The sequence below is a fragment of the Ornithorhynchus anatinus genome, chromosome 2 (genome assembly GCF_004115215.2).
Source record: "Ornithorhynchus anatinus isolate Pmale09 chromosome 2, mOrnAna1.pri.v4, whole genome shotgun sequence".
NCBI lineage: Eukaryota > Metazoa > Chordata > Mammalia > Monotremata > Ornithorhynchidae > Ornithorhynchus > Ornithorhynchus anatinus.
The window spans coordinates 53,373,758-53,399,583 of NC_041729.1; the positions used below are offsets into that span (position 1 = coordinate 53,373,758).

The following is a 25,826-nucleotide window of genomic DNA, read 5'->3' on the forward strand; positions in this document are numbered from 1 at the left end:
CTTGACTGTCTCACCACCGATCCCTAGCCCACGCCCTGCCTCTGGCCCGGAACACCCTCCCTCCTCTAATATAACAGACAATTATTCTCCCCCGCTCCAAAGCCTTATTGAAGGCACATCTCCTCCAAAAGGCCTTCATAGACCAAGCCCCACTTTTCCTCATCTCCCACTCCCTTCTGCATCACTCTGACTTGCTCCCTTTTCTTTTCCTCCTCCCAGACCCAAGCATTTACATATATATATATCTGTAATTTCATTTATTTGAATTGATGTCTGTCTCCCCCACTCTAAACTGTGAGCTTGCTGTGGGCAGGGAATGCCTCTGTTTATTATTGTGTTGTACTTTTCTAAGTGCTTAAAACAGTGCTCTGTACATAATAAGCTCCCAGTAAATACGTTTGAATGAATGAATGCATTAAACTCGAGCAATTAGTCCCACATCGGTCTGGAATTGAGTTTTCAGTGAAGGCCCCCGGCCTTGTAGGTCACAGTTTCTGACTCATTTATTAGTTGCTAGTAACTTGTGTGTGGCTGCCTTCCCCAGCAGTGTGGCTTAATGGATAGAGCACAGGCCTGCGAGTCAGAAAAACCTGAGTTCTAATCCCAGGTCTGCCACTTGTCTGCTCTTTGACCTTGGGCAAGTCATTTTACTTCTCTGTGCCTTAGTGACCTCATCTGTAAAAGGGGGGTAAGAGTGTGAGCCTCATGTGGGATAGGGACTATGTCCAATCTGATTAACTTGTATCTACTCCAGCATGTAGAACCATGCTTAGCACATAGTAAGTGCTTAACTAACAATAATAATAATAATGTTGGTATTTGTTAGGCGCTTACTATGTGCAGAGCACCGTTCTAAGCGCTGGGGGAGATAATCAGGGTAATCAGGTTGTCCCACGTGAGGCTCACAGTTAATCCCCATTTTACAGATGAGGTAACTGAGGCACAGAGAAGTGAAGTGACTTGCCCACAGTCACACAGCTGACAAGTGGCAGAGCCGGGAATCGAACCCATGACCTCTGACTCCGAAGCCCAGGCTCTTTCCACTGAGCCACGCTGCTTCTAGTCTAATAATAATAATAATAATAATGTTAATAATAAAGTAGTTGTTTGGGACATTGATCCGGTGCCTGAGATGACTTAGCAGTGTCTGTTGCTATCAGGCATCTGAGGTCACTTAGGCCACAAAAAAGTGAGCATTGGGGATGAGAAGGAAAAACAGTTAACCTAATTTTGAGCTTATTATTTTGGAGTGAACATATACAACAGTTGTCAGATGAGATCTCTGCCCACAGAGAATTTACAGGGCACAGGGTGAGACAAGCATTCAAATAGATTAGGAATAGGGGACATGGGGAGTGTAAAATAAATTGCATGAGTATTATGGGGCTGTGGTGAGTTTAATATTTCTTTAAAAAGGAGAAAGGATTTGGGGTTGAAGAGGTAAATGGAACAGCAGGGGAATTGATTATCCTTCCTCCCCTGCAAGTAAAGATAATAATAATAACAACAACAGTAATAATAACAATTAAAATAATGGTATTGTTAAGGGCTTAAATATGTGTCAAGCACTGTTCTAGGAGCCGGGGTAGATACAAGCTAAATATGGCTGAAAAAAACAACCTGCACTCCCAAATTTCCTGCAGTGTTCTTAACTTTTCTTCTTTCTCGATGCCAATGTGGATTGTAGGGCAGGAGGAAATCAATCAATCGGTGGGATTTACTGAGGCCTTACTGTGTGAAGGCAATGTATTAAACCCTGGGGAGAGAACAATCGAGAGAGTAGACACAATCCCTACCCTCCAGGACGTTATAGTATAGCGAAAGTGCTAAGACGTCAGTTGCTAAACCTGCAGACGGATCTGTTGTCTCTTAATTCACATAGGCCACCGTGCTGCTGATGAGGATTCTGAAAATTCCCCACCGAGTTCATTTGAGCTGCAAAATTCTCAGCATTTCAAGATGTTATTTTCAGAAAATGGGTTTTGTAACCAAATCCGCGCTCACATTTTAGATTGAGATTTGGGGGCAGGCTGAGCTAAAATGTAAAAAGGTATTGAAGACATCATCACTGTTCTCTGTGCCATATTACAGAGCCGATGCTCTAGATAGCAAACCGAACACACGGTCCCGGCCCTCTGGGATCTGACATTTAATGTACTCTTCCCAAGCATTTATTGTAGTACTCTGCACATAGTAAGCACTCAATAAATAACATTGATTGATCGATTTAATGTCAAATGGCAGTGTAAGACAAGTTATACCACTTGCTGTGAACCCCCAATGATTAAAAACCCTGGTGGGAACAGACTTGTGGATATGGAAGTGAAATGTTTCTAAGGCTTTACGCCTAGCCATTATTCTTAATTAGGTGAATTATTTATAGTTATAATGATATTCATTTGGTAGCAGCTTTATTCGACGACAAGAGCTGTAAAAACAGTAACCAATTTTCACAGAAGATAAATGAATGTGGTTGTTTACCATGCTACACGTATTCTGCTACTTCTCAATATACTGCATTTTCTAATTCGGGACCCAATTCCAAAGACCTTGGCTGTGTTGCATTTTGAAATCCTGGAGATAAATCACGGCAAACAGCCCTGCATCAGAATGAACCACACTAATGGAAATGAACAAGTGGGAAATGGCCAGCATGTGAATCAAGGAATTAGGCAACTCTGGCTTGAATGCCAAGTCTCCTCATTTCAGCTGAAACTGAAATAGACACGCAGTCTTGGCCATATCCAAAGACCTCATTTTCCTTTCAGAAAAAAAGAAAAAAATCAAGGAGGATCTGCAGGCCTGCGTCTGCTCCTCAACCCTGCCAACCTCCGGGACCCGACACAGTTCTGTTCAGGGCAGGGGCCAAATTGGAGAAAGCAGGTTTTCCATGTTCCTCAATCACCTGTCTCATTTGGAGCAAAGAAACCTGCTTTCTCCTCTTTCGGCAGAGAGGAGGAGTGTCCGGTGGAGAGCTTTTAAAGATACTGAGAGACTACTGTCAGGTTTTCAGTAGCTGCCTGAGTGTTTCCCTGAAATCTACGCAGAAAACTATTTGCCACCACTCCGTTACTCATGTTCAAGCACATAGAACAACTGTCCATCCACCAAGCAATCTCATAGATGATGATCTAATAATAATAATAATAATGTTGGTATTCGTTAAGCGCTTACTATGTGCCGAACACTGTTCTAAGCGCTGGGGTAGACATAGGGGAATCAGGTTGTCCCACGTGGGGCTCACAGTCTTAATCCCCATTTTACAGATGAGGGAACTGAGGCACAGAGAAGTTAAGTGACTTGGCCACAGTCACACAGCCGACAAGTGGCAGAGCTGGGATTCGAACTCATGAGCCCTGATTCCAAATCTATATTCAGACTAGTTAGTAAGCAGTATGAGCGTAACCTGGATAACCTCAGCAGCTCAAGCTGTCCGTGATAATGCAGTATGTCTCTGTCCTAGAACGGGTGCCTTGGGCAGGTGACTTATTCTGCGGTGAGCATTTTAAAAAGAAAGAAGTTGCAAGAACTCAATCGAGCAGTGTGATCTAGTGGACAGAGCATGGGCCTGGCAGTCAGAAGGACCTGGGTTCTGATCCTACTCCACCACTTGTCTGCTGTGTGACCTGGACAAGTCACTTCCCTTCTCTGGTCCTCATTGACCTCATCTGTAAAATGGGGATTAAGACTGTGAGCCCCATGTGGAGCAGGGACTGTGTCCAACCTGATTATCTTGTATCTACTCCAGTGCTTAGTAGAGTTCCTGGTGCATAGTGAGTACTTAACATTAGCCATAAAATATTTAACTGCTTTTTTTTCAGTTTGTGCCCAAATAGAATCATTGAAAATTAGGCTTGCTCTTTCCTAATTGTAGAGCTACCTAGTTAAGGAACTGGGAAAAAATAAAAGATATGCTAAAAATCCATTAAGTCCCTCCATTTCCAGCTATTATCGATCTATAGTATTTGTGTTCTGTATTTGTTGAGGAATTATGGCAAGTAGAGGACAATACTAAGACACACATCTCTACCCTTCTGGAGCTTACGGTAGAGCTTACATTAGATTGACAGGCTTTGGGGGTTTTCACCCTAGCATGAACATTGTCAGTGGCCTGAACAAGACAATCTAGAGCCCAAGTTGAGCTGTTTCCACTCATTTTTACTACAAGATTAGATCAGATCCATTGTGAGGAGGATTGGCAACCCTGTGATGAGACAGCCACTATTTGAAAAAGCTTAAAATGAGACTGGGAAATCAGACCTTCATTCATTCATTCATTCACTTCAATCCTATTTATTGAGCGCTTATTGTGTGCAGAGCACTGTATTAAACACTTGGGAGAGTACAATGCAACCATAACCAGACAAATTCTCCCTGCCCACAATGAGCTCACAGTCTGCAGGACATTATGCGTGGCTAAAACACCTGTGTTGGTAAAATATTTTTCATTGATCTACAAATTTTGGTAATATCCTCATCATCACCCCACCCAAATTCACTCCTCCCTTTGACTCTTATCGCTGTAGAAAACACCGGCGTCTTCCCGATATCACAAGCCTGTAATCTGGGGATTATCTTCAATTTATCTCTGTAATTCAACTCACATATTCATTGTGTCACCAAATCCTGTGAGTTCTACATCAGTCAGTCAGTCAGTCAATCAGAGGTATTTATTGAGTGCTTACTATGTGCCTGTGTGTACTAAGCTCTCTGAAGAGTAAAATACAAGACTTAAGCTCGTAATGGGCAGGGAATATGACTATCTATTGGTGTAATATACTCTCCCAAGCGCTTAGTACAGAACTCTGCCCACAGTAAGTGTTCAATAAATGTTTGAATGAACAGTAACATTTCCTAAGGAGCTCCTACACCGCATCTCTAGAATCCACCTCTTCCTCTCCATCCGAAAGGTTTCCACGCTGGTCACAGGATTTATGATATCCTGTCTCAGCTACTGCTTATGAGTCCTTGCTAACCACCCTGTCTCCAGTCCTTACTTCACTCTACTGCCAGGATTATTTTTCTATTAAAAGAATGTTCTGTGCACATCTCCTTATTATTCAAATATCTCCAATGACTGCCCATCCATCTCTGCACCAAACTGAAAATCATGACCATAGACTTTAAGGCAGGCAATCAACTCTTCCCCTCCTTCCTAACCCGACTCATCTCCCATTACAACCCATCCCACACACTTCACTCCTCTAACATCAGCCTCCTCACCGTACCTCGACCTTGTCTATCTTGCCCACATGCTCCCTCTGACCTGGATCTCCTTCTTCCTAACATCTGACAGATCACCACTCTTCCCATCCTCAAAGTCCTGCTCAAATTATATCTCCTCCAGGAAGCCTTCCTTGATTAGCCTCTCATTCATTCACTCGGTTATATTTATTGAGCGCTTACTGTGTGTGGAGCACTGTACTAAGCACTTGGGAGAGGATACAACAATATACAAACACATTCACTGCCCACAAGGAGTTTATAGTCTAGACAGAGAGAAATTCCTCATCCTCTTTGCCGTACTTCTTGAGCATTTTGATAGAGAAGCAGTGTGGCTAGTGGCAAGAGCCCGGGTTTGGGAGTCGGAGTACGTGGGTTCTTATCCTGCCTCTGCCACTTGTCTGCTGTGTGACCTTGGGTAAGTCACTTAACTTCTCTGTGTCTCAGTTACCTCGTTTGTAAAATGGGGATTAAAAGTGTGAGCCCCACATAGGGTAACCTGATTATCCTGTATCTACCCCAGCACTTAAAACAGTGCTTGCCACCAAGTAAGTGCTTAACAAATACCATCGTTATTATTATTATTATAATATTCATCCCTACCCCACCTTCCCAGCACTTATGTTCCTGTCCTTACACTCTGTTGTTTCCGTTTTCTATAATTTATTGTAATGCCTTTCTAGACTGCCCCACTCTTTAGCTGTAAACTCATTGTGGACGGGAATGAGTCTATCGTTGTATTTTACTCTCCCAAGCACTTACTGCAGTGTTCTGCACACAGTAAGGGCTCAATAAATATGATTGAGTGAATGAATTGATAAGCCTGACCAACGAGCGGCCTGTCCATGAATTGGGAGCAGTAGTAATAACAAAATAGTCTCCGACACACAGGCTGCTTGGTCTAATTGAATTGACTGGTCTCACAGGATCATGGAAATTGGAATGTCCAGCATTTATTATTATAATTATATAATATATGCAATTATATTATATAATTAATAATAATTATTATTAATATTAGCATTTGTTAAGCGCTTACTATGTGTCCAGCATTGTTCCAAGCTCCGAGGTAGATACAAGCAAATCAGGCTGGATAAAGTCCATGTGCCACAAAGTAAGTGCTTATACCGTCATTATCATTTTTATTTTAGTTTAGCGATTTGCCTTCCCAGTGCTATGTGGGGAAGGGATATGCAAGCATTTAAATAGAGAAATAGAGAAACAGCCTCCAGCCTGTTCATGCACAGAATCTTGCATATTTTTCCAAAATGTCCCCACCACAGGCAGATATAGCAAGCTGCTTCCTGGCGAATACACCCTCAGAAAGGAATGCATCTCCAACGTAGCTAATTCTTCATAGGCTTCTCAGGAGGTTGCCCTAAGTCTCACGTTAATGAATCACGGGTAGCTGTTGCTCGGGCCTCTCCAAAGAGTCTTCAGTCTTCTCAGAAGACAAGAAATGATGCGCAAAAGCCACAAAATAGGTTTACTTCCCCAAATGGCTTTTGCAGGTGATCATGAAAAGATCAGCAGTCACATCAAATTGTCATTAACAGACCTGAAGTGTAATGCCTGATTTCCTCTAAGACAGAGAGGTTGATAGTCACAGGGACGTACTAATTAATTAGTCAATTACTTAATGTTGGTATTTGTTAAGCGCTTACCATGTGCAGAGCACTGTTCTAAGCGCTGGCGTAGATACAGGTTAATCAGGTTGTCCCACGTGAGGCTCACAGTCTTCATCCCCATTTTACAGATGAGGTAACTGAGGCACAGAGAAGTTAAGTGACTTGCCCACAGTCACACAACTGACAAGTGGCAGAGCCAGGATTCAAACCCATGAATACATACTACCCAAAGGAGAGGCAGTGTGTCCTACCGGATGGAGCAGGGACCTGGGAGTCAGAAGCACCTGGGTTCTAATCCCAATCCGCCACCTGTGTGCTGTGTGACATTGGCCAAGTCACTTCAGTTCTCTGTACCTCAGTTAACTCATCTGTAAAATGGGGATTAAGAGTGGGAGCCCCATGTGGGACATAGGCTTGTCCCACTGTGGGCAGGGAATATGTCTGTTATATTGTTCTCTTGCACTCTCCCAAGTGCTTAGCACAGTGCTCTGCACTGTGGAAAGCGATGTAATGAAATTGCCATACCTGAGCCAAAGCAGGTGGAAATATAGCCCTTAGCTGAAGTAACACATTTTCGAGGAAGATGGAAGAGAACTTTTAAAATGCTAAAATGTTAAAAGTTTAAAGGGTTCCCACCAGTTTGGACACTCCTTTATAGTGGCTGATTTATACTGCTGACCACTGAGAGTGTGTCAACACCCCTGGGACTAAGATAACCTTATCTGAGAATCAAGATGCCCGTTTGAAATACTCCTATAGGGAAGGAAGGGGGGTTATTGCTTGGGTATAAATGTCACCTAAAAAGTGTCTTCAGGGATCTTACGCTAATTACCTCCAGAGGTGTGGTGCATGATCACATGGGCCATGGGTTCGAATCCCGGCTCTGCCACTTGTCAGCTGTGTGACTGTGGGCAAGTCACTTCACTTCTCTGTGCCTCAGTTACCTCATCTGTAAAATGGGGATGAAGACTGTGAGCCTCATGTGGGACAACCTGATTACCCTGAATCTGCCCCAGTGCTTAGAACAGTGCTCTGCACATAGTAAGCGCTTAACAAATACCAACATTATTATTATGACCATTCTGCAGAATAAAATTTGGAGATCATCCGAATGATGTACGTGTCTCATTGACCATGCAGAGCAACAAAGAGGCATAACTTTATATGAAATAGCACCCAATAAGCGCTCAAAAAATACGATTCATTGTGTCCCACCTAATTAACTTGTATCTACCCCAGCGTTTAGTAGAGTGCTTGGCCCATAGCAAGCGCTTAACAAGCAGCGTTCAAAAAAATGAAGCAAACTAGCTAGGCTTTCAGCCTTTAAAACCATCCTCTGCCTCCTATCCTAGGGCTCCCAGTGGTCAGGGAAAGTGGGCCAGATAGCACTTTGCTGAGGGGATGTGCTTTCATTCCGGGCAGAGCAGTAGTAATAGTAGTTATTAGGCTCCTACTGTGTGCAAGCACCTGAAGGGGAGAAAACAGGGTTACAACACTCACGGAAGTCTTAGTTAATGATAATGATGACAATACAATGACTCAGCCAGATCCTTCCTGGTGGGATCTTTCTATGGTGTGTGTCCTCCCCAGTTAGGCCATCCATAAGAGGAAACCTGAGAGGGCAGTCAATGACTGACCCTCACTCTGCAGGCCAAGGTAATTCCCACAATCGATTTTCTTGACAGTAGCTTGCTCGCTGATGGTGACCATCCTTGACAAATCAGGCTGAAAGGAGCCTACTCCACGGAATCAGTCGTTGCAACTCTCGCTCTGGACTGCTAGATCGTGTGGTAGTGAAATTAGATGGTGAGATGCTATTTGTTTCCTGGGGCTCATCTCCCACTCCACTAGACCAGCGCCCAGATATGTCTGGCAACAGCTTCCATCGCAACAAGTCAGCCAGTGTCCAAAATATGAGGTGTGCTAGAACTGATGGGGGCTTCTGGTTTTCTGTATCTGAGCAGCTAGGATTCTCAGCTCCCAGGCCAGCCCCTCTTACCATACAGTCTGTGACCCTGTCAGGTCTTCTCAGACAGAAACCGCCTCTGCTACTGAGGTCTCCTGCCCTTCTTCCTAAAGCTAAAAACCTATTCAATCAGGCTTTGTTATTCATTGAGAACTTACTATGTTCAGAGCCCTGGATGGAAACCACTGTACCCCAGAAGTAAAGTCATCGTTCCAACCTTCAAGAAACTGGCAGTCCATCCTCCTATGGGCAGGGAATATGTCTGTTTATTGTTGTACTTTCCCAAGCGCTTAGTACAGTGCTATGTGCACAGTAAGCGCTCAGTAAATACAGCTAAATGAAATTCAGCATTATCTTTGACCATTCGGAACTCTGTACCTTTCTAGGTAGGAGATTTTAGGACGGCATCACAGAAACTCTAAATATTTGCCCATTTGAATGTCTTGAAAAGTCCATTCTGGGCAGAGGCTGGAGGGACACAGTTATATAGCAGAACAGAACTATTTCCAAATTCTTGTAGAGCAAATGTGGCATCAAAGTGGAAAGAGGAAAGGCAATCTATCTCCAAAGACTCTTCAGTTTGGCACTTGATTATTACGGGCAGAAAATAAAGGCAATCTCCGACCTATGGCTTTCAGAAAAGTCTCTGTCAGTGGATGAAGTAAAAATGAGGAGGTTCCAAATGGATTTTTCGGGTAGCACTTTGGGAAGAGATAGGGAGGATGCTAAAGAAATTAAAGGGACAGTCATATTAGGTGATACAGAGTCCTATCCACTGGCCATTCTGGTAGTTATGGACTCCTGCTCCTGGCTGGAATGAAACCAACGTGAAAAGAGGGACAACATTTCTGCAGCCCCCAGGGAGTATTGTACAAGGATGCTGAAGAAAATGAGGAACTGGTTAATGGGGTTTCAGACATCAAATAAACATCGGTATCCCTTGATCGAGTCACTTCACTTCTCTGTGCCTCAGTTGTCCCATCTGTAAAATGGGGATTAAGCCGTGAGCCTCATGTGGGACAGGGACTGAGCCCAACCTGATTAGCTGTATCTACCCTAGTGCTCAGAGCAGTGCTTGGCACATAGTAAGTGCTTAACAAATACTGCCATTATTATTATTAGTCTGAGGTTCCCACCTTCCAACAGATGGCAAAGCTGGGGTGGGAATGACTGCCCACTCCCCATTTTGATCCCCACCAAATGTGAGGTGTATGTTTGCTGCTCAGCCTGGCTGGTCCTGGACATATCAGTGTCTCGTACACATCTGTAATGTGTATATATAATATACATATAATAATGTATATGTATATTATATATGAAAATATATCTTTTATTTATTTATATTAATGTCTATCTCCTCTTCTAGACTGGAAGCTCATTGTGGGCAGGGAATGTGTCTGTCCTATCGTTATATTGTACTCTCCCAAGCACTTAGTATGGGGCTCTATGTACAGAGGGGATTGTGGTGCAGGGGGTCATGGGCAATTTGCCCTGCAGCAATTGTACTAAACAAGTGACTCTTCCCAGCAGTTGTTCAGTGGGGACATAGGCTGTCTTGTCTGTTGGATATCTTAGTGCTGGTCCGAATTTAGTTCTCTCCTGATTGGGAAAGCCTGGGGTGGTTCACTAGGCTTTGGTGAAGGGTTTTCCTGATCCTGGATCCTCTTGCCTGAAAGGCCAGCTGAAGCCATGCATGCATCCAACAACCTCTACTCCATCTTCATCCTCCTTGACCTCCCAGTGCCTTAGACACTGTGGACCACCCCTCCTCCTGGATACGTTATCTAGCCTTGGCTTCACTGACACTGTCCTCTCCTGTTTCTCCCCCCATGTCTCTGACTGCTCATTCTCAGTCTCTTTCGTGGACTCCTCTTCATCATTCTGTGCCTCAGTTACCTCATCTGTAAAATGGGGATTAAGACTATGAGCTCCACGTGGGAACAGGGACTGTGTCCAACTTGATTTGCTTATATTCACCCCGGCATTTAGTGCAGTGTTCGGGACAGAGTAAGCATTTAACAAATATCACAGTTATTATTATTACTGTTATGCGATTTCAATAGGGCCTTGAAGATGGGGAGAGGGGTTGTCTGTCAGATATAAAAGGGGAGGGAATTCCAGGCAGAAGGGAGTGCAGGAGTAAGGAGTCAATGGAGAGAGAGAAGAGATCGAGGTACAGCTAGGTTCCTGTTAGAGGAGCAAAATGTGTGGACTGGAAAGAAAACTGTGGGATTGTCTCCATGTTGAGATCTAATGTGGTTTGGTGAGTTTTCTGTTCGTTTATAAAAGTAAACAGCAACTTTCCAGTTGGAGGAAAAAAGAAGGAAAAGCATTTTGCAGGAGACAAGAGTGTTTATTTTTCTTAGAACCACACAATCCACGGAATCATAGCTCCAATTCTCCCTCCAATTCGTTGTGCACGGTTTCTTCCTGGAAAGCTATAGGTTCAAGAATCAGCAAACCTTCAAACAAGAATGAGCAACGTATTTGAGTTTAAAAATTGATGGCAGCTGGTGTTGTTTTGTGGAGAGGAGTGTAAAAGTGTACACAGAGACCCACGTGGTGGCTGAAACCCTGAAAGGATCTACAAGGTGTTACCGCTAATTAGAGTATCCCTACTGACATTGTCTCAGTGTGGGAAAAAGCATAGAAGTCACATGACTCGTCAAGAGCTGGAGGAGCGTGGCGGGGGGAAATGGGAATTCTCTGTGAGAATTCAGCGAAGACCCATGACAGTATTATTACCATACTCCTCCCTCCTCCGTCTGCGTATTTCCAGCCTTCCTACCTCCTTGTCACCACCTCAAATGTCTGCTTGGAAGAGGGAGAATTCCCATTTTCCACCCACTAATTCCTGAGGGAAGATTAACCTGCAGGGAACAAGGAGATGAATGGGAGCTTTGGACTACATCCTGAAAATTTCAAGGGGAATGAAGTTTTTGGTCATGTGTACCTTGGAAGCCATTCAGCACCTACATGGAACTATGCCCGGTACTTGGAGCCTAGGTTAAGGAAGAAACCCTGTTTTTGTCTTCGAAGTGTTCCTCATTTAGTAGGAACAGCACAGCAAGCATAAGAGCAGAGTAAATGGGTTGTTGTGCAGGGGGAAGAAGAGTCAGCAGGGTGACTAAGAAATGCGTTAAAGTGGGTTAAATGCCAGGGAGGGTGGGCATGAGATGGGCGAATGGAATTGTTTGCTTTGAAAACCAGACTCTGTTATATCATGCTCTCCGAAGTGCTTGGTATAGTATTCTGCACATAGTAATTTCTCAATAGAGATGACTGATTGTTAGGTCATAAATCCAGAATATAGATAGGTAGACAGATGGGCAGACAGATAGATGGGTACAAGGTCATAAAGCGTGTTTGGGGTTCCCTCTCTCGACTGTAAGCTCGTTGTGGGCAGGGAATGTGTCTACTATATTTTACTTCTCCAAGCGCTCAGTACAGTGCTCTGCACACAGCAAAAGCTCAGTAAGTTTGATTGATTTATCAGCTGGACTGTCCCGGATGTTCTGAGGAAACCGAACTGCTCCACCTTATCCGATGTTTTGCTTTCTTCCAGGAGAGATGGAGGAGCTGGAGACCCTGTGGCTGACAGGCATCTGCCACAGTGAGAAGAATGAAGTGATGAGCAGCCAGCTGGACATCGACAACATGGCAGGGGTGTTCTATATGCTGGCCGCGGCCATGGCGCTCAGTCTCATCACCTTCGTGTGGGAACATCTGTTTTACTGGAAACTCAGATTCTGCTTCACCGGGGTCTGCACCGACAGGCCGGGTTTGCTGTTCTCCATTAGCAGGGTGAGTAAAACTTTCAGCCATTTTCTGGGACCCTGATGAAATAACTGCCCAATCTCCCTCTCCTCCTTCCTTGCCAAACACACAAACAAACAGACAAATGGTAACGTTTCAGAGCTTCGTAAATTGGATCAATGCTTTCTTGCTGATTGGAAATATCTTTCCATTTCTTCCACTTTCTTCCAAGGCATTTTTCAAAGGTTTTCTGGACTTGGCAGACAGACTCACACACACACATACATACACGCTGCAATGTGTTGCCCCCATTGTGTTATTCGTTCATTCAGTGGCATTTATTGAGGGCTCACTGTGTGCAGAGCACTGTACAAAGCACTTGGGAGAGGACAATATAACAGTAGTTACATTGTTATCCAATTGGTCACTCCTGACAGGCACTAGAATGTGAAATCACGGGTACAACCTAATGGGAACGGTTGGTTTTGAGGTGCGGACAAGCAAAAGTTGGTTTCTTAAGAGAAGACAAGCTCTTCAAAAGTGTTGGGAAATTTAAAGGACTTGGGCTAATTAAAAAATGAATATTAATCCCACACAGTACATTTCATAGGACTATCTGTTTTCTCCATATAATTATTTGTTGAAGCTGGGGGCAGCACAAATGCATATTTTCTGATTGATTTTGTATCTTCCAAGTAAACAGATTGCCTAAACATAACATCATATAGGCATCTAGTTAAACACTGTGGCAAATTAAGGATCATTTTTTCTACGGATTACCAAGTGCATTTTTTGTGTCGCAAGCAAAAATATCTCATCACATTTCCTCACAAATTCTGGTTTGTATTTTTTATCCAAGTGTTATTAACTGATACTCTGGATAATTCTGTAAAGCGGTAATGTTTCTAGAGTATCATTAACAGAAATGAGGCGATGACTCCCTCCTATGTCCTAGCCCGATCCCTCTCGAGACCTTATGCAAGGCTCAGTGCATGAACATCTAGATTAAAGAGATTAACGTCTAGATTTTGTGCGGAGAGCACAAAATCTCCATCTTGCTCCACAGTGAACTTTGACTTACAGTGCTTTCCATAGTTTTATCTGATATCTAGGGAAGGATTGTGATCTTGCTGGTGCTTCTCCTAAACCCCATTTCCCCCACAGGATTTTTTTTAAATGGCATTTGTTAAACTCTTACTCTGTGCCAGGCAATGTACTAAGCACTGGGGTAGATACAAGCTAATCAGGTTGGACATAGTCCCAGCCCTATTTAGGGCTCACAGTCTAAGTCAAAGGGAGGATTTAAACCCCATTTTACAAATGAGGTAAAAGAGGCACAGAGAAGTTAAGGGACTGTCGCAAGGTCACACAGCAGGCTAGTTGCTGAGCTGGGGTTAGAACCCAGGTCCTCTGACTCCCAGGCCAAATGCACAGAAGTATGAATGCTCCAAGTGATCACATTTTCCTACTTTTCCTTCTACTTTCCCCAAGTGAATGGAAATGGTCAAGGGTTGTTTTTTTTTTAAATAGTGTGTATTAAGCACTTTCTATGTGCCAGACACTGTACTAAGCACTGGGGTAGATACAAGCTATTTAGTTTGGACCTGGTCCATGTCCCACATGGGGCTCACGGTCTTAATCCCATTGTACAGATGAGGTAACTGAGGCATAGAGAAGTTATGTGATTCACCCAAGGTCAAACAGCAGATGAGTGGTGGAGTCAGGATAATAATCCAGGTCCTCTGACACCCAGGCCAGTGCTCTTTCCACTAGGCTGCACTCCTTCTCATTGTTTAGGGTTTCTCATTGTTTAGCAGAATCCAAATCTTGGAGAGGACATTGACTTCATTCCACCCTTTTTTATGGAATTTGATAAGCACTTACTATGCGCCAGGTACTGTAATAAGCATTGAAATAGATCCAAACTAATCAGGTTGGACACAGTCCCTGTTTGACATTGGGCTCATGTTTTAATCCTCATTCTACAGATGAGGTAACTGAGGCACAAAGAAGTGAAGTGACTTGCCTAAGGTCAAGCAGTCTACAAATAGCAGAGCTGGGATTAGAAGCCAGGTCCTTCTTAATCCTAGGCTTGTGCTCTATCCACTAGACCACACTCCTTCTCAAATCACTTGAATCACTCGTAAAAGAAATCTCCGAGGTAATGACAAGCCCTGAGAGCAGGCACGCACACAAGAGGAAAAGGGAATGGTTTTGCACAACTTCTCACAATCAGCAGAGAGTTGTGGAGTGACAGTCTGATTTTTTGTGGCAGCCTAGACTTGATACATCATACAACCAGCAACTCAGTGAGTAACTCTAGATTACATGTGAATGCCTGACTAAAAGTGTATTGTCGGATTCATCTTCCTGTATGGCTGTGACATTAAGACCTATCGAAGACACATTCAACAAGGCACAGGGAGTGGGTGGGCACATAAAGAACCAAGGGTGTGAGCTGAGATAAAGTGGGATAGGAGTGTGGATCAGTAGGAAGGAGAGAAGCAGTAAGGCCTAGGACAGGGCCCTGTGAGTCAGAGGACATGCGTTCAAATCTCAGCTCTGCCACTTACTTGTCTCCTATATGTCCTTGGGCAAGTTGTGTAATTTCTCTGTGCCTCAGTTACCTCACCTGTAAAGTGGGGATTAAGTTTGGGAGACCAAGTTGGGACAGGGATTGTGTCCAACCTAATTACCTTGTTTCTACCACCTAATTACCTTGTCTCGGCCCCAGCATTTAGTACAGTGCCTGGCACATAGTAAGCGCTTAACAGTACTATAAAAAGGCAGAGAGGGAGAGAGAGAGAGAGAGAGAGAGCCCCTGTCTTGCCACTTGGCATAAGTGGCATTGGTGGAACTTTTCTAGGTGTTGAATCTTTCATCCCAGAGAGGCGGAAGCCAGACAGGAGAGCCTGCTGTCATTTGATGACTGTGGAGTAGTTGTTCACCAAATCCTAATCTACTCAGATGAGGGGTCCACTGGACCTTACGGGTAGCAGTTATAAAACAAGTCAAATGACACATTCACCCATTTGCATTATCATCAAATTAATCAAACAATCATTAGTATTCACTGAACATCGACTATATGCATAGAAACAGCTGTGGTATTTGTCAAGTGCTTACTCTGTGCCAAGCACAGTAGGAAGCACTGGGGTAGATTCAAGATAAGCCCTGTATCACATTGGTCCCACAACCTAAGGGGAAGGGAGAACAGGTAATGAGTCCCCATTTTACAGATGAGGAAACTAAGGTACAGAGAAGTGACTTTCCCAAGGTCACACAGCAGGTAAGTGGTGGAGCTGGGATTAAAGCCCACATCCTCTGACTACCAGGCCTGGGCTCTTTCCATTAGGACACACTGCTTCCCTTTTACCACTGACCTCTTGCTCATTCCTTCCCTCCTGACTGGAACTCCTTCACCCTTCCCAATCCGTCAGACGACTGCTCTCTCCTTAAAGACCATCTGAAAGTATGCACTTTCAAGGAAGGCTTCCATACTCCTTTCCTCCCGACCTCCAGTTGCCACTTTAGTACTCTGATGCCTCCTGAGCATCAGGTAGTTAACGGCCTCTACACCCTGAAAAGCTCATGTATAGTACATATTATGGTTATATTGCACTCTCCTGAGTACCTAGTACAGTGCTCTGCAGCCAGTAGGCACTCAATAAATATGATTGAATGAATGAATGAATATCCTTACACCCTATTACCTCCTCCTCTCTGTAATTTATTTTAGTATCTGTTTCCCCCACTAAATTGCAAGCTCCTTGTGGGCGGGAAGAATGTCTACTAAATCTATTGTATTCTCCCAAGTGTACAGAACAGTGCTCTGTACGCAGTTGACACTCAATAAATGCTATTAATTAGTTGATCGATTGATCGTTAACCCAAAGGTCTTGGAGTATAGCTAGGTGACTAGTACCGAAAGAACATCCGTCACATCACAGCTTCACCTTGATAAGACACGTGAGAAGAACGGACAACAACACGATTTCAAATCTGATGTAGGTTGGAGGACCGAAAACAGAATGGACAGAGGAGTCATCTTAAAGACATAGTGAAGTAAAACCTAATCAATGTGGACAGAGGGAGAAAGGCCAGCCTGGCATACAGCAGTCAGAAATGGAATGACCATCTTGGAGCAGAGATTTGGGGATTAAGAGGGCGATTTGAAATCAGCAGTAGGCATTTTGGGTATCAGATCCAAAGTGCAGCAAGAGGTAACACCTCACTTTTAATAGTATCCTATTTAATGGCAAATGACAACTGCTTAGATGGATTAATCAATTCATCAATGGTATTTATTGAGTGCTTACTATGTGCAGAACACCATACTAAGCTGTACAATACAACAGAATTAGTGGACACATTGCCTCTACCACGGGACTGATGGATACCTTACTCCTGTTTCAAAACATCTCCAGATAGCGAGATTCCATAATCCCCTTCCTTAGGGTTTTTTAAAGTTTTATCGTGTTGGTGGTGAAGTTCTTTATGTCCAACTAAACTCTCTCTCATTGTAATTTAAACCCACATATCCTCCTGCTTAGTCCTTGGAGACGAGGGAGATAACCTGGAGAGTATTGTCTTAATAAAATCCTTTATATCCTTCAATAAAGCCCCTTTATGCACTTGGTGATACTCATAGAAACAAATCTCAAGCTTTGCTCCGGTGATCTAAACAACCTCAATTTCTTTAACTTGTCCACCAAGGGCCTATTTTTGAAACTTTGTTGCTTTTCTCTTTATTGGCTTTGTAAGTAGTAGCACTACATTGCTAAAATACTATCTCATATTCAGCTCGTGGTCAGCTATGACCCTAGGTCTTCTAATAAACATTCCTACCCGATCCTTACCCATCCACCATTCCTTCTTTTTTCTTTACCCTCTCCTCCCCAACTCTTCTATCTTCTGCTTTCAAACTAGAGTATTTTCATAGGTGGACTACTGTGTGCAGAGCAGTGTACCAAGTACTTGGCAGAGAGCAGTAGCGTTAATCTCAATCATATTTACTGAGTGCTTAATGTGTGACAGGCACTGCACTAAATGCTTGGGAAGGTACACTATATCAGAGTTGGTAGACACATTCCCTGCCCACAACGAGCTTACAGTCTAGAGGACAAGAACGCTGCCTTCAAGGAGGCTACAATGTAGCATGGAATAGAGACACTGATATAATTTACCATGAGAAGGAAGAAGGAGTATATGAGTCAGTGCTTAAGGAATAGGGTAAATTATATAAGTACTAAAGTGCTATAGGTAGTTGGGAGTATATAAATGCACAGTTGGTGTAGAAATATTGATATGGCAATGAAGGGGATATAAGCTAGGGAGGACAAAAATTAATTAGGGAAGACTTCCTGGAGGAAGGGGTTTGAAGATGAGCAGATGGGGTTTGATGGGAATGATGGGAAAGGGAGCTCCAGCCAGGGTATGGGCAAAAGGTCCAAGGTTGGAGAGATGAGAATGAGGTCAAAGGTGGAAGAGATGAGAATGAGGCACAAAGAGAAGGTTATCTTCAGAAGACTGAAGTATACAAGCTAGGTATAATGGGAAAAGGGAGTGAGAAAATCAGATAGAGGTAGCTGATTAAGTGACATAGAGCCAGTGATCAGAAGTTTCTACGTGATACGGTAAGACTGTTGAAGGTTGGGAGTGGGGAAGACATGCAGAAAATGGTGCTTTTTAAAAATGATCTGAGCAGCAGAGTGAATAGATGGACCGGATCAGCGGGGAGCCTAGTGAAGGAGGCTGATGCAGTAGTCCGACCGGGAAATGACAGATGCCTAGACCAGTGCTGGAGCTGCCTGGATGGGCAGGAAGGGGCAGATCCTGGAAATTGTGTGGAGGAAAAACCATGGGATTTAGTGACTGACCAAATGCAGAGGTTGAAGAAAAGGAAGAAAAGTAACACAGTTGGAAAAGAGAATTTTGGTGGTTTAGTCGACTGCGATGGGAAACATAAGAGGAGGAGGTGCTATGGGAGAGAAGATGAGGAGGTCAGATTGAGACAGATGGAGCTCAAGGTGCTGACAGGACAAGAAAGTAGGGATCCCATCGATCTTCCATAAAGGATTGTGTAAAGACAGAAAGAATCAGAGAGGTGAGAGCAGCAGCACCTTTTGAGCTCAGCTCCATGGAAACAGTGTCAAGACAGGCCTCCCGGCCCTCCGCTGTCCATTAAAGGTCTTGCCCAGAAGCCGACATCCTGCAGGCCGCCCCACACGAAAATGGTGCAAGTACAGGTGTTCTGACAGGGCTTGAAGTAGTCTGCTAACAGTGCGCAGTTCTGCTGAGCAGTCAGTCAGTCGTATTTATTGAGCACTTACTGTGTACAGAGCACTGTACTAAGTGCTTGGGAGAGTAAAATATAACAGTATAATAGACACCTTCCCTGCCCACAATGAGCTTACAGTCTAGAGCAGGTAAATGGTCAGAACGATGGTTCTCATTGGCTCAGAATAGGGTCACGTGACTTCCAGACTGCTGTCGATGACCTTGTTTTTCATGATATCTCCCCCTTACAGGGTATTTACAGCTGCATCCACGGAGTGCACATCGAAGAAAAGAAGAAGTCCCCCGACTTCAATCTGACTGGCTCTCAGACCAACATGTTGAAACTCCTGCGCTCAGCCAAAAACATCTCAAACATGTCCAACCTGAACCCGTCGAGAATGAACTCCCCCAAGAGATCGACCGATTTCATCCAGAGAGGTTCCCTCATTATGGACATGGTCATGGACAAGGGGAACATGGTATACTCTGACAACAGATCCTTCCAGGGGAAGGAGAACATTTTCGGGGATGACATGAGCGAACTGCAGACGTTTGTGGCCAACCGGCATAAAGACAATCTGAACAATTACGTCTTCCAAGGACAGCACCCCCTCACCTTGAACGAGTCCAACCCCAACACGGTGGAGGTGGCGGTCAGCGCGGAGTCCAAGCCGAACTCCCGGCCTCGGCAGCTTTGGAAGAAATCTGTGGAGTCCCTGCGGCAGGAGTCCCTACGTCAGAACCCCGGCTCCCTCAGGGAGAATGTCTCGGAGGAGAATCGGGCTCATTCCTTGAAGAGCCCAAGATACCTGCCCGAAGAGGTGGCACATTCGGACATTTCGGAGGCCTCGAGCCGAGCCCCGTGCCACCTGGAGCCCGAGAACAACCATAAGCATCACAAAACCAAGGACAACTTCAAGAAGCGGTCGGGAGCTTCCAAATTCCCCAAGGACTGTAGCGAGGTGGAGCTCACGTATCTGAAAACCCAAGCCAGCGCCCCCCGGGAGCAAATCTACACGATCGACGCCGACCAGGAGCCGAGCTTCCACCTTGACCCGCCGCCGTATGTCGAGAACGTCGTCCTGCCGGAAGACCCTGCCTTCCCCGAAGTCTATCGGGACCCCAATGACAACTTCCGGCCCGGGGGGGACTCGCCACTTCCCGCCAACAGGACTCCCTTGCACAATGCCGACGGCCCCCCGGACAATGACCAGTACAAGCTGTACCCCAAGCACTACGGCACCAAGGACAAGAACGCCTCCCATGGCGAGGCCAACGACCGGTTCCGGTCCAACTCCACCCACTGCCGCAGCTGCCTGTCCAACTTGCCCAGCTATCCGGGCCCCCACTCGAGCCGCTCCCCCTACAAGTGCGATGCCTGCCTGCGCATGGGGAACCTGTACGACATCGATGAAGACCAGATGCTGCAGGAGTCCGGCAACCCGGCCACGCCGGAGGCCACGTTTGAGCCGGAATGGGGGCGGAGTAGCACGCTCCAGCTCCAGAAGAACAAGCTGCGGATGAACAGGCAGCAGTCGTATGACAACATCCTCGACAAGCCCCGGGAGCTGGACCTGGGGAGGCCCTCCCGGAGCATCAGCCTGAAGGAGAAGGAGAGGCTTCTTGAGTGCAGTTCGTTTGGCAGCCTGTTCGGCGTCCCCCAGAGCCAAATGGCGGGCAACCAGAGCTCGCTCTACTCCCAGACTTTGGAGGACGGCCGGCGGAGCAAATCCCTGTACCCCGACCACTCCTCGGACAACCCATTCCTGCGCTCCTATCGGGATGACCAACACCTCGTTATCGGGAGATGCCCCTCTGACCCTTACCGGCAGTCCTTGCCGTCCCAGGCCAGAAATGAGAACTACTGGCGGTCTTCCTTAAGGTCCACGGCCTCCTACTCTTCCAGAGACAGCCGGGTCCATAACGACGTGTACATTTCGGAGCATGCAATGCCTTACGTTGCCAATAAGAATAGTCTGTACTCTGCTCCCAGGGTTTTTAATTCCTGCAGCAATAGACGCATATATAAGAAAATGCCTAGTATCGAATCCGACGTTTAAAGCTTCCACTGACGCTCTAGCTACGGGGAAACATAACTGCCAACATCTCCCAAGTCGAAAGGCAACTTGGGGCAGTTCCTCTGGGCCGGGGGCTGGGAGTTGATGGGTCGGGCCTCCCGGTCACCCCGTGACTGAGCTCTCGGTCTGCCTCGTGTAGAAAAAAAAACAAAAACCCCTTGGCGAGGAGGGTGGGGAGCGATTGGAGGATGGATCGTTGCCGGGCAACGACGGTCTTCTGGGGCTCCTCCCCTTGTATGTTGGCGCTTATGTTCCTGTCTCTTCAGACGCGTTACTTTATGATTTTCTGATTGTCTGAGTTTGGGTAGGGTCACTTGTATTTTTCTCATCCGAAATGTCCGTGGTTTTCTACTTCCGAATAAGCAATAGGGTATGCATGTGATTCGACACAGATTACGACGAGGAGAAAAAAAGCTAAGAATGCGTTTCCGCCGCTCTGAGATGGATCCGTTGCACGAGATTAGAAGGCAGCCTGCAGCAGTTCCCACTTCATTCTTACGCTTTCGATCGCCATCAAAAATGACCCCGAAGCTCAGGGCCCTGAAGGAGAAAAAGGAAACCGGTGCGTTAGCACAGACACGGCTCCCATCATTCTAGTCTGTCACGGGGGAAGGATGAGGAACTATAGGCCCAAACTGTTACTGGTTAGGAATCCAGAGGAAGCCACTTGGATATTGGGTTTTGTTGCTGTTTAAATGCTTTTGTTGTATTTCACAGGCACTTACTGTAACTCAGATACTCACAGACTCAGCTGTCTTACTGTGCAGTCGGCGTTCACAGCTGCATAACCGAAAATATATATTTTTAGATATCAATATATGGATCTCCCATCTCTGAAGCGATGGACCTCATGATTTATCTTGAAGCCTAATATGTCCGTAAGTTTGCATTTGCCCCTTTCTGGTGACTACTCAGGGCTGTATAGTATCTCTTACCCCTTCACTCCCAAAATAACCGTAACTCATTATTCACCAAGAAGTCGTGGCCGCATCTAATTAACTGTATGTTGTTGTTCTCAAAGTTGTTTATGTTGTTTCAATCACCACCTGCCATATGTTTGATGGAATCAATAAGGGATGCAATACCATCTGTTTATCAGTGAGCTAAAACAGTTTAGGACTCTCTCCCTCCTAGGTCGAGCCAACACACGATCTTTCCCCCTCTTGAAGCTTAGGCTTTAAGAGATGTCAACTCGAAGGCTTAGGAGACGTCAGTCTGCCTGTAATACAAGGATTTAAAGTCCCGGAGGAGTTCTCGTATCGTAAGGAACAGCGTCCTGGTTCTTTTTCATTGGCAACGTGAACCTTCTAGTGGCAAAGCCATCGTGAGGTACCAAATCATTTTCATAAAATGTAGCAGTGATGATTTCTGAGTCCACCGTCTTATTCAGCCTTCACTTCATAGAGTCTTGCCACATGATGAGAAAATTTTAAAAAATTAAAAAAAAAGAAAGAAAAGGGAGGAAAATGTTCTACCCTACCTGCACTTTATTAGATTCCGCCTCCATGGGGGCAAAACACAAATGAAAAAGAGTAAATAAACTTATGATAAACCTACTATAAATTTGAAAGGAATGGCTAGGTGAGCACTAACCATTTGAATCTCCCATACTCTTTTCTGAACTTCTCTGGGTAGCTCTTTTGGAAGAATCATAATCCAGATTCTTATAGGAGTAAAAATAGCTTTTAATTAGGTCCACTGTTTTAATTTTCTAAAACAATTGCTACCACCTTCTTTGGGATGTATTCTCTTCTCTTCTATCTTCCCTTCAAGTAAAAAGCACAGTTACACCAGTGCTCCTTTTAAAACGAAACAGCAGTCTGTCCTTCGAGGATGACAGTAGTAGGAAAGTGAATTTAAATCAGCTTTCTCTACTGCGGGTGAAATATAAACCGGTAGTTGATCGGGTGAATGGGCTTGCGGCTGTTTACAAGGCTGCCTAATGATTCTCTCACCTCTACACTTGATGCCAGATTCTGGTCCAGAAGCTTCCAGAAGAAAGCTGAGGAATTCTCAGGGCAATAGTGAGCCATTGGAGTTTCTCAAACGAAGTTCAGTGGAGCCAGATGGAAGGAGCGATTAAAGGGCTCGAAGGAGACGGCACAGTAGTGAGGCTCTACTCCCAGTTATTGCCACGTGATCTGGGAGAGAGAAATGTGAGGACAGGTTTTGCCCCAGGGGACGGAGAGAGTCGAGTCTTAGAGAGAATTGCCCTGCCAGTGTGGGGCATCTCTGGGGCGGAGCATTCCCGGCTCCAGAAGAAAGTCTCACACATCTTTAAAGTCCATCCAGCATCTCTTCCCTGTAACTGAGGCCCCACCCCATCCCTGGTCACCGAAACTGCCGGCACCTCTGCCCAGGCACTGAGTCTTGTTCTCCCATTTTGCCGGATTGCTGTTGCGTGTGTGAGACACGGTTCCCCTCTGGGGTTTCACCTTTTCGGTCTCTTAGGTGGATAGAGAGACACGAGCAGTGTCTGAACTGCTCATCTCCCTTCAACAATCAAAAGCTCTAGGGTTCCCACTGTAAATATAAAGTCAGGGGAAAGCTGCAGAATTGAAAGGAATCTACTGCGCCTACTTTTTCTCTCCCCCCATTCTTCTGTTCAAAAATTAGTGGACAGTATCGAGAGAGAGGAGAAATCTTTTTTCTTTTTTTTTTTTGGTCTTGTTTTCGGGGTTATCGGCCAGATAATCCACATCAGGGAAGCCAAGGGAGAGTTGAGAGGTTCATCGGCTGACTTTGGCTCACACCTCACCCCCATCTCTCCCAAGGCTCAAGATCAGTTAGATCAGGAAGAGGCCACTCTGGAACTGAATTCCATATTGGAACCCCAATGTGGGAAACGTCAGGGGACTTCTGGAGATAGGGCTTCAGGGGGTTTGTCGTGTCAATAGGTGGGACTAGAATGGGGCGGTGACATTTTCTCTCGTGATCTCTCTTCCCACCACCCCCATCCGTCCCTGTGCCTACCCTACGGGCTTTAGGGCAAACCAGTACCAGAAGTGGAATTGTGGCCAAAGGCCAGAGCGTGGGCCGTTGTCGGGAAGACCAAAGTCTGGGGTCTAGGACCCGACACGATGTTCCTCTGCACTTTCAGCCAAAGTTGACTCAAGAAAGTCCCCTCCCTCTCTGTTCCTTCCTATCATCTCCTTATTAGAGAGGAAGGGGAAGCCTTAAAAGGGAGAAGCCCTCCCACTTCTTGTTCTCATGGGGAATGAGTTAAGAAACTGTTTCCCTTCCTCGGTGGCAGGGGGGCTTGGGGAAAATGTCGATCCTTAGGTTTCTGTTTTTCTTCTTCATGTTCTTCGAGCCCAGGCCCGCTGTTAGTCTCGGTACCTCTCTGGCAGGTCTGGCTCAAGGGTTGCTACTGTGCAGAGGGTTGAAGCAGTGAAGAGCAGCCACGAAGGACACAGAGACAAGAGGAATACTGACATATCTACTCTTTGCCCTTGGTACCGGGGTCTTTTAAGTGCCACAGCATCATGCCCCCAACACAACGGCTTTTACCCTCATCCATCTCACTAAAAAATCCCTTCCTTCTCTAATTGTTCCCCACTATCACCACATTTTCCTTCTCCCAGAGGCCCTAATATACTTCCTTTCCCTTCAAAAGCAAATTCGTTTCGGAACTCGAAACAATGAGTAGGTTCTCGAGGGCAGCGGGGTCATCCTACTTGGGGCAAATATTGTTTGCTTGCTTTTCTATGGCCTCAGCTGTCATCCCAACCATCTCTACCTGCTTCGTGTGATGGCGACCTCAGCGTTCTGCTCAGTTTGGGTTCAGAGGCAAGCAAAGTTCCCGCCACAGCATGGCGCTTGTTGTGCTCCCACATCACTCTCTTCCAGCTTTTACATAAGCACTTGTTGGTCTTTAGTGTCTTGATAAGATGATTGAGATGTCACTTATAGTGGAGAAGGAATTTCTGAAAGGCCAAAAAACTAGTCAGAAATGTAGTTGTGTGTCAATTTTCCACAGCACTTTATTGTGATGCTTTTGTGCAACACATTCAGGACAAATGGAGCCTGTTGTTTTTTTGGGTTTTTTTTTTCCCCAAAGGAAGCCTTTCCATTAGACTATGCCGGACCCTGGAAGCAGTCTGTAATCACTCTGTCCCACCATAAATACTTTCCTGCTTCAGGGCCCTCGATAGGGGAATATATGTTCCAAAAGAGCCTAGCTTACTCCCATGGATTTCAGCCCTGCTCCAGAGCCTTTTGCTGGATGGTGCTGGACTCTGGTTTTAAAGACTCAAGTTGTTGGTAGTACTGAATTTGCCCAGCACTCTCAACTGAGCGGTTTCTTAGGTTTTATTTTATTTACTCTTGCCTCCTCAGACTTGTGGACCCAGAGTTCACAACACTTTCCTGCTCCAGTGGATACAATGGGAGTAGAGAAAGCTGTAACTTCATTGATGGTTGAGAAGCAGTGTGGCCTAATGGTAGAGCACGGATCCGGGAGTCAGAAAGGCCTGACTTCAAATCCTGGCTCCGCCACTTGCCTGCTGTGTGAACCTGGGCAAGTCACTTAACTTCTCTTTGCCTCAGTTATCTCATCTGTAAAATGGGGATTAAGACTGTGAGCCCCATGAGGGACAGGGACTGTATAAAACCTGATATTCTTGTATCTGCCCCAGCGCTTAGTACAGTGCCTAGCACAAAGTAAGCACTTCACAAACCTACAATTATTATTATCATTACTATTATTAATCCATTTCAGATCACCTCTGAAAAAAGGGTATATGACTCTTGTTGGCAAATTAAATTGTTTTTATTCTAAGGAGATATATAGCTCAGGCACATAATTAGCCCCTGAAAAAAGATACACAGCAGATTTGAGCTAAACAAGAGTGTTCAAATTTATGAGGTATTTCTGCTGTTGATGGGTTTTGATCT

General features: G+C 45.2%; 1 protein-coding gene across 2 annotated transcripts in view; it reads left to right on the plus strand.

The window, feature by feature from the left end:
- GRIN2A (glutamate ionotropic receptor NMDA type subunit 2A) overlaps positions 1-21,475 on the plus strand; it is a 325,890-nt gene extending 304,415 nt beyond the window's left edge. For both annotated transcript variants that reach the window (XM_029058261.2, XM_039911125.1), the window contains 2 exons: positions 12,383-12,621; positions 19,104-21,475. In XM_029058261.2, the coding sequence (XP_028914094.1) occupies positions 12,383-12,621; positions 19,104-20,912 (2,048 nt within the window). In that variant the 3' untranslated portion in view covers positions 20,913-21,475. The remainder of the gene's footprint in view (positions 1-12,382; positions 12,622-19,103) is intronic.
- The last annotated feature ends 4,351 nt before the right edge of the window (positions 21,476-25,826 follow it).